At 43.8% G+C, this 9,870-nt stretch overlaps 1 protein-coding gene across 1 annotated transcript; it reads right to left on the bottom strand.

Annotated features, from left to right (window-relative positions):
- Nucleotides 1–1,416: 1,416 nt before the first annotated feature.
- LMOD2 (leiomodin 2) lies at nucleotides 1,417–8,131 on the bottom strand (the record flags this gene model as incomplete). The annotated part of the gene is made up of 2 exons (XM_082846234.1): nucleotides 1,417–2,796; nucleotides 7,859–8,131. The coding sequence occupies 2 exons, from the start codon at nucleotides 8,129–8,131 to the stop codon at nucleotides 1,417–1,419; spliced, it is 1,653 nt and encodes a 550-aa protein (XP_082702360.1).
- Nucleotides 8,132–9,870: the final 1,739 nt, after the last annotated feature.

The raw sequence follows: 9,870 nt of genomic DNA, 5'->3' as shown, positions 1-9,870 counted from the left end.
GTGGAGCACAGGCTCCGGACGCGCAGGCTCAGCGGCCATGGCTCACGGGCCCAGTCGCTCTGCGGCATGTGTGATCTTCCCGGAGCGGGGCACGAACCCATGTCCCCTGCATCGGCAGGCGGACTCTGAACCACTGCGCCAGCAGGGAAGCCCTACCAAGAGATTTCTAACTTTCAACTGTTTTTTTTTTTTTTCTTCCAGAAATAGTTGGTTTTAATTATAAATGATTGAATGACTTCTGGGTACCTATCAGCCTTATGGAAATATGGGAGTGTCAGCTGCCATCCTGGGTCCAACATCCATGCATCTAAGATGATAATGGTCACTTTGGGGTCATTTCCCAAGCTTTTATCTCACTACCAAAAAGACTTTTAAGAAGGTTCTTGATTCCAGACCTTTAGAGAGAGCTCTGATCAGATTTTCTTAGACATGAGAAAACAAAGGCAAATGCTAAGGACCCAAACCTTTTGGGGGGGCTGAGAATGTAATATTTTTAATATTTAGCAAGGTTACAAACACACCTGACAGATGTGAATATCAATTTACAAAAAAAAAATTAGTTTGTTTAAAAAAAAAAGAAAAACTTCAATCCAAATTTATTGGGATTACAAAAATAACAGCACATTTCATTAACTCATTACAGCTCAGAATTACCAACACAGCCAGAGCATGTTTAAATAAACTGCTTCTTGCCAATACAAATCTCATGACATAAAAAAGAAGTTTATTTTCATATTTACAGAAGAAACATGGTGATAGCTTCTTCAAATTCTCTTTGGAATTAATGGGTGAGGCTACTTTTAAAATCAGAGAACATTTCAAATTAAAGAAGGTATTTTAGAAACATTTCACAATGCATTTTATCTAATACCACTGAATAATTCTGCATCCTCTTCTAAAGATCGGGTTTTTATCGCAGAGCTTCTGGAACTTCCACCTACAAAAATAGGGGATTTTCTTTCAATAAAAACAGTACAAATGATAAAGTGAAAAAAATATCTGTAGAGTATGTCTTTAGCAGTATTCTCCAGGAAGAACTCAGATATAGATTATTGCCCGCTGGTACTCAAATTTTATATTATAAAGTAGGTTTTAAATCACTTGCAACTCTGTGGTAAAATTTTTGACAAGTGATGAATCTGTTCTGGAATGTAGATGATAATGCCCTGATTTTCTTATTAAGGAAATCGGGATTTTTTTTAGATTGAAGTATCTTAAGATGAGCCTGGCCCTTAAAAGACTGAGATGCCAAGAAGGTGGACCAGGCACATCTCTCAAATGGAAATGTGCTATCTGGTGACCTGCTTCTGAAGCTCCGAATTTGGTAGCCTGCTCTGGCATACTAAAACATTTAAAATATTGATTAAGTATTTGAGAGGCGACTTTGGTACCCTTGTGCGGTGGAGGCCGGCTCCTTTACGAGGTCTGTGCCCCAGGGGCTGCCCTCGGGTTACTTACGCGCCTTAGCTGTCTCATGCTGCTGCCCCGAATAGCTTCCATGAGATTCTCATGAGCTGATCTCTGTGGGGTAGAAGGTCGGGAAGTGTCTTCCATTTTCTTCTCCTGCACTGACCTCAGGGAATTTCTAATTTCCTTTAGGCTACTGTTTGGCTGTTTCTTAGCCTTTTTCCCTTTTTTCTTTTTCTGTCCATTTTGTAAGGCCCGCTGGGCACTCTCCTGCTGTTTGATGACTTCTGCAATGTTCCGCGTGATGAGCTTCTTCTCTGGGGGCGGAGGGGGTGGCGGTGGAGGAGGGGGGGGCGGCAGCCTTTGGGGAGGAAGAGGGGGCGGTGGAGGGGGCGGGGCCACCGGCGATGGAGGACGGCTCCTCACGCTTTGGACTTGCCTGGGGAGTTTGGGGGATGAGCGGGGAGAGTGCCTGGGGGATGCGTGCGGTGAAGAGCCGGGCGTCCCTCTTCGCCAGACTTTGGTCCTAAGGTTGGCTCCCCCATCGTACCCCTCCTGCTGCTTTTGCTCCTGCATCCGCTTCTGCCGCTGTTTATCCATGTTTCTGGTCAAGAGGCTGGTCATGCTCATTCTTGGTCCTGGGAGCTCGAAATGGTAACCCAGCCTCAGCAGCGTGGTGTTCTCCCTCAGCAGCTTGACGATCTCCATCTCCACCTGGCTGCCCATGATGTGCCTTTGGTTGTGGAAGCGCAGCTCGGTGAGCACGGTGTTGTGCTGCAGAGCCCTCATGATGGCCAGGATGCCCTTGCCCGTGATGAAGTTGGACTCGATGTTGACGCTGGTGATGTGGCGGTTGACTCGCAGCATTTCCGCAATGGCGGTGGCCACGCTGTCGTCGGCGCGTGTGTTGGCCAGACTGAAGGTCTTCACCACCGTGTTGGCCTTGAGGGCCTCCGCGAAACGGATGAGGGTCTGCGACGTGATGTTCTCGATATTGTTCAGATTGACTTCCGTGGTGTCAGGGTCGTTGTTTTTCATCTTTTCCAGAGCATCCTCGATCACCGTAGGGTTTCCACAGGGGTGGATGGCAGCCGGGGACTCTGTGTTCCTTCCGCTGTGGCCGTTGGTCAGATGTATGTTTTCAATTTGGCTTTTAAATGTCTCTGGCCTCGAGTTGTCAGAATTGACACTACTGTAATGTACAGATCCATTCATCCCTTTCTCATTTTCAATTGTTCTTTCCTCTCCTTCGCGGTCCTCTTCCTCCTCATCCTCGTCCTCGTCCTCATCCTCGGCCTCCTCTTCCGTATACACCTCTTCAGAAACCTCACTGTTACTTTCAGTAAAGATAAGCTCTTCCTCACTCTCCTCTTTGTCTTCTTCTGCAACCTAAAGAGCATGGTATCCTCATTAAGTTTGTCATTTCTAAGCACATTTTTAAAATTTACGAAAGTAACACATGGTTTTGCAATACATACATGGATCAAATCATCATGTTGTCCGTCTAAAGCTCATACAATGTGATATGTCAGTTACATCTCAATAAACTTTTTAAAAAGTAACACACAGCAAGTAACACGGAAGTATATAAGACAAAAAAGTTCATCTCCACCTTCTGAGCTCTCTAGTTTGGGTGACCAAGGTTAATATTTCCTTGCATAGCCCAACAGCTTTTTCTACAAACGTTTCTTTTGTTTTCTGCAAAATAAATATGCGGAATTCAGTTTATTGAATAAAAGTTTGCTATCATCTTACCAGTTGGAACAGATGTGTCGGAACTTCTGCTCTGGAAAGCCCTTGATAAAGTTTTTATTCTCTTGACTACCTCTTCTGAACTACTTGACTCCTAGTCTGTTACAGTTTAGCAAATTCAACTGTCCCTTAGGGAATCACCCCTCTGTCCTTCCTCATTTCTCCATCCCAAACATACGAGTGACAACGAAAATATACAACAGATGCATGGGTTCCCTTTCTCAATGTTCAAAAATTCTTCCCCCAATTTGCCTCCTATAGCCTATGTGACAGGAGCCCAGAGCCCTCTGCCCTGTCCTGTCTCAGTGTAGACAGAGGCGGGGCACTTTCCTCTGGGGTAGAGCCTGGCACAGGGACTCAGAGACTCCACAGCGCCTGAAAGCTGAGGCTGTCTCTGTCCTTTCTCTGGGGAAAGAAGCCGAGGGGGCAGGGCTGCTTGTTCAGGGCAGCAGCAGGTCAAAACCCAGTTCTCTGCAGAAACTCAATCAGGTCACCCTTTTCAGCAAATCAGCTTGAAATCTCCCGTTATCACAGGGTTAAATGAGACAGGACTGCAGGAGACACGAGATGGGAAAGATAATCGCCCTTGGCACCAGCTAGATTCCAACCGTAATGTGGAACAGCAGAGAACAGTAGAAAATCTTGAAGCAAGCCACTGCCTCAGCCTGATGGTCTTAAATTAGTTACCAGGTGTTAATTCTGAGAGACTTTCAGGCAAACACAATTTCATTCCATCTTTGTCTTTCCTGTTTACAAGACTCTTTGTACTGAGAAGCTCAGGTGACCCCATCTCTCTTTTTCTTGCCACCTTTTCTGATAAAATAAAAATCTCGAACTTGCTGACAGAGTCCGATTTTCTGTAATGCGATCTTTTTAGTCCGTTATTTTCTCTAAAGTCCTGAGTCGCTTTCCTGTCCCCAAAGCCTTGATTCTTCCCTCCACACTGGAAATGTTTTTGACTCCAGGCCGAGGCGTATGGAATGAGCTTTGGAAAACACTGTGCTGGTCTCCAGGTTTGCTTGCCCAGTTGCTATCACAAAAGAGCCTCCAGTTATCCACTTGCTTGGAGTGGCAGGCACCACGCGATGGCCTGGGGAAGGGGCCGCTCCTCGGTTGCCTCCTCCAGTCTTGATTTTTTACTCACTTATTCAGGAGGAGGAGGGAGAGTGATACAGTGTGTGTGTGCGTGTGCATGTGCGTGTGTGTGTGTGTTGTAAGTATATGTTTTTAGCTGTTTCAGTATTTGGAAGAAAGGGACCTGTCACAAAATTCAAGGTATACTGCCTGTCATACCACCATTAAATTATAACCTCTAGTTTTTAAAAGAACTTTAGGCTTTATCTGCAAGAGATGTTTTCCCCTTAAATGTATCTGGAGAGGTCATATGCGAAACTGTTATCCAGAAATGAGTTGTCCTGTAACATCTAAATGACATTTCCTCCAGAAATGTCTTTGACACCTCCTTAAATTATCCTTGTGACGTGTTCCCACAGTGTTGTACTTCCTCCAATAAAGTACCTATTTAATGATTTGTCATTTTTCTCAAAAGACTGCTTGTGGGGAAAGGAGAAGGATCATGTCTGTTTTGTTCACCTTGCACAGCGCTCAGCACGTAGTAGGGACTCAATAACATTTGTTAACGGAATGGCTCTAAATTGACATTGGTCTTAACAGCCGCTGAGAGAAGGGACAAGGCCTAGGAGAAAAGTACTGATGGGGCTGGGGTCGGGGGAAGGTGACCGACCGTCCTGGTTTGCCCAGGACTGAAAGGTATCCCAGGAAGCAGCGTTTTTAGTTCTAAAATCTAGATAGTCCCAGACAATCTGAGATGGTTAGTCATCCTGGGTGGGGGACATCTAAGAGAAGAACAGCAGAAGGGAGAAAGGTGTCTAGAGGGGGAGGAAGGAGGATATAAAAACAATCATTGCCTAGTCTCAAAATTATTCTGGCATTTGTACTGACTGCACTGTTCCAGATCACCTATCTGCCACTGCTCTGTAGTTAACCCAGATCCTTGCAGGAATATAGGGGTGGGAAGATGGAGGGGGGGGCATGAGGTGCTGGGGGGCGATGTTGGTACACTTAGGGCATAAATTAGGCAAAAAGAAGAGGGTGTCTAACCATTTCTCCTCATTACCTCCCTGGCACCATTACATGAAAAAGGAGGCTTGGTTCCGTTCTGGTTCTGGTTCTACGCATAAAGAGAGGGTTGATCTTAGACAAATCATTAAACCTCTGTGGAGAGGAGTCTCAAAGAAACTGCAGTAGAGTTGAGTGGTTCTCGAACCAGTGTGTGTCATAACCACCCAGAGGGCTTGTGAGGCCACAGTGCTGGGCCCCATTCCCAGAGCTGCTCATTCAGCAGGTCTGGGGGAGTCCTAGAATTAGTAGTTCTGAGAAGATCCCAGGTGATGCTGATATACCCACATTCTGAGAATCACAGTCTTTGTGCCAACAGAACTTGGTTTGAATTTCAGCTAGACGCTGTTTATCTCAAATGAGTTTCTTCACCTCTCCTAGTCTCAGTTCTCATGTCCAGAAGGTAAGAATTCAGTGAAATAAAATGAATGTACTCATTGGCACCTATGCCTGAAGCCCGGCAGACACTCAAGCTAGGGGAGCTACACCTTTGGGTCGGCAAGGCCCCTTGGAGCTGTTTAATGCAGGATAAGTTAGTGTGAGTCCAGCTGGGCAGAGGCTGTCATTCCCTAGGGGTTGAACAGGATTTTCATAAGCGTTTACAGAGCCAGGAGGAGCCTAATAATTGTCTCCTTCTCAGGGTCCGTACTGGGCTGCTCTTCACTTACGCTGCCGTCCCCCTCCCCCTCCTACCCACCAGTCAGCTGCTTTGAGCTTTTTCCTGGAGTGGAAATGGATTGACACCCTCCACTGGCAAGCTTCTGCTCAGCGCTCCTTGTGACTCCAGAGACAACTAGCCAGCAGGGAAAGGGTAGCGGGAGAAGAGTTAACTAGCTGAGAAAGGAATCAAAGTTCATCAACATAAAGCCTCTCTAATTGAGCTGATAAGCTATTGGCAGGGATCAGGGATCAGCAAAACCTTTGGCGGGAGCTAGTGGGTTTCATCAACAGCTGACAACAGGCTTTGCCCTTTGTTTTCCACTGATCTCAAGACATTATGCCATTAAAATGCCTTTGTTTTGTTATTGCTCCAATGGCTATCTGTCCTGGACATTATGAGGCAATTTTAATCTTTTTATTAAGGAACATCTTTAAGAACTGTTAGGAAAATGTCATACTTATATTTGATCAGATTTTGGACACATTTCCACATCAGAAAAAAAAAAAAAGAAGACCTCTGAAAATCATGGTTGTGGAAGAACTGACCAACCCCAATCCTGGCCCATCATGTGTATCCTTCCTTCTCACCACCACCCCACTCCTTCAGCCCCTCATTGCAGGTGGCCACCGTGGCCTTGGCAGCTCCTGGCCTGATCCCAGTGGCCCTTCCTGCGATGATTGACATGGACAAGACTCACACATATCTTGCTAAAAATGTGGCCAACACACCCTATCATCAAGATCATCTAACAGCGCCTAGATTAGTACCATGGAAGTCTCGCTATTGGCTTTGGGCCATTTTGATTTGAGATGATTCCAGTGGAGCACAGAGGTATTAAACTGTCGCTCCTGACCAGTGTTCTTCCACAAATTCAGGAATTTGTTATTTTGACATTCTTATTGTCATTACTACAATATTTTCCCAGAGCCTAGTTTTTTGAACTTCCTTCTGTGAATGATTCATTTGGCAAATTCAAAGTAACTGTTTACAGGTCAGAGAACAAGAGCTTAATAAGTCTGACCTCTAATATAAGCACATTTCCTGGCCTTAGAATCACCATTATAAAATAGAACAGAATCTTAGAGATCATCTACGCAGGCATGCTTAACTTGGGTCCTTAGGTGGGTTTCAGGATGTGTGTCATCATTTTGAAATTCTATGTAAAATTTGTGTATGTTTACACAAGCACACGTTCATTTTCTTTAGAAGGTCCTTAAGTTATCAAAATCTCAAAAGGGTGTTTGATTCACAAAAGAAACACTGGATCCAATGTCCTCCATCGACAGATGGGAAAAAGAACCCTGCAGAAGCGACTATCTGTTTAAGATCTTAAAAGTTAGGCACAGAGCAGGGAGTAGAAATAAGGTTCCCTGACTCTCTGCCCCATATACTTCTCACCACCCCACACTTCCTGTTGTTGGAAAAAAAAGAATTATTTTTACTATAGTCACCATCACAGTCCAAGCAACCAGAGTACACCCTTTCATCTTTATAGAAGAAAATAAATTTAGTTAACCACTATCTATACACACACACACATATCTATACACATATATAAATACATCTACATTTCTATTATGCCGCATCCCCAACTTATAACTCAAATTAGACTTAGGTTTGGCAAAATATTTAAACCCATGCTTTGCTTGTGAATTATTTTCTTCTTGAAGATCCCATCCTTGTCAATCATGGGACCCCAACTAAGAATTTTACATATAATCCATTGGGTGGCCATAAAAGTTAGATGACTATTTCAGCGTGAGAAGATTTTCAATAGCAGCTACAAGTGGGTTATAAGAAAAGTAAAGTGAGGAGGGCTGAAAAGTTAGAAAAAACAGCTTCCTGGGTTCGGGGTAGGGCTGTGGGAGCAGCTAAAGAAAAAAAAATCTGAGAGCCTACCTTTCCACACTCCCCCAGCCTCTCCTGCTCCAAGAGTTTCTGGGACTCCTTTTCCCAGTAGGCCATCAGTGCCTCTCTGCTGAATGTCCCCGTGGGTGTTTTCTCGGTCAGGCTCTTTTGCCTCATCCCCACGGGAAGGCTGCGATCAGGTTCAATATCTTCCAGCTCCCTCTCTAGCTCCTTCAGCTCCTCGGCTGTCAGGGAAGCCAGGAGTTCATCCTCATCGATGGATTCGTATTTGCTAAGTCCTCTCCTGTAGCCGAAGGTAGACATGGTCCCTGCTCTGTCAGACCCACAAGGAGCTCGGAGCACGAGGCATTCAAGGCAGCCAGCAGCAGGCAGGGGAAACAAGTGGGTAGGCTGGTTAGCAACTGGTGCCTGGAGTGCCTGCGATAGCCTTTTAAGAGTGGTGGTACAGGCTGTGACAATGCAGAGAGGGGTGAAGACATAGGCTGTTTTAAGCATCAGACGTCAGCTAGACATTTGAACACAAAGAATGTCACATCGGTGGTGGATGGAGGTCTCGGAACCAGTGGGGATTATTCACATACTGGCCAGGGACATATTTAGCTGAGCCTGATAGCTCATGAGGACAGGCAGACAGTGCTTCAGATAGGGAGTAGCCCAGTTCTTGCTTTGTATTCAGACAACAAGGGGGTAACATTTATTTTGAAAATGCCTCGCTACCACTACCACTGTCATAAAAAGATTCTTTCCTTATAATCTCCCAGGTTAAGAAATGACTGCACATCCCTCTAGTTATTCTGGTTCTCCTAAAAACATATTGTGGGTGGCGTTGATGGGAACAGAAGGCTATAATAATATAGCACTTTCCTATTTACCTTGCATTTTGCAGTTTGCAAAGCACTTGAATGTAATTTTCCTGATCATAAGTCCTGTGAGATGACTTACATTATCCTCCTTTACAGATTTTGGCAACTGAGGCTCTGAGAAATTAAGCAAAAAAGTTGGACAGCTAGAAGAAGAGATGCAGCTCTCTCCTCTGCACAAATGGCTTCCTTCTTCTCACCCCTGAATATTAGGAAACAACTAGATTTGCAACTAAAACTCCAAAAAGACAAATAATAATACTGGGTGTGATTTATTAAGGACTGACACCGTGCCAGCCTAGTGCTGAGCATTTTATACATTTTACCTCATTTAATCCCACAGTCCTGGAAGGTGTACACTATTACCCATATTTTACTAGTACAGATTCAGAGAGGTTAAGTAACTAGCCCATGACCACAGAGCTAAGAAGTGGTGGAGCTAGAAATTTGCAACTAGATTTGCATCTGGGTTGAAAACTGAAGAGATGCTAATTTGAAATTATATATGTGCCCATATTCTTATGAATGTGATGAAATATATACATAGTTTACAGGGCTTCATAAATATATCATTTTAGCATAGAGATATATAAACATCGGTTAAAATGTATATGCACAGAAATATACATTTATCAACACAAGTATAATTATGTTATTTTGTTTATGCGTTCAGCAGTCGGTGAATATTTGGGTTGTTTCCAGGTTTGGGTAGTTATAAATAATGTTGCTATGAACACTTAATGTGAAAGTCTTTGTGTAGACATGTGTTTTCATTTCTCTTGGGTAGGTATGCAGTAGTGGAGCTGCTGAGTTATACGGTAAATTTACGTTTAACTTTTCATGAAACTAATTATTTTCCAAAACCGCTGCACCAATTTACTTTCCCACCAGCAATGATGAGAGTTCCAGTTTCTCCACATTCTAATTTGTCATTGCTCTTCTTTCTGATTATAGCTATTTTAGTGCCTGTGAAATGGTAGCTCATTATAGTTTTAAATTTCGTTCCTCAAATAACTAATGGCACTGAGCACCATTTCATGTGTTTATTGGTCATCTTATATCTACTTTGGTAAAATATTCATTCAAATCTTATGCTCAGTTTTAAATTGGGTTATCTTCTTATTACTGAGTTATAAGAGTTCTTTGTATATTCTCTACTTTATCAGATATATGATTTGCAGA

Source organism: Leucopleurus acutus (genome assembly GCF_964270905.1).
Source record: "Leucopleurus acutus genome assembly, chromosome: 9".
Lineage (NCBI taxonomy): Eukaryota > Metazoa > Chordata > Mammalia > Artiodactyla > Delphinidae > Leucopleurus > Leucopleurus acutus.
The sequence above is the reverse complement of the archived record's forward strand: the minus strand, read 5'-3'. Positions and strand labels throughout refer to the sequence as shown.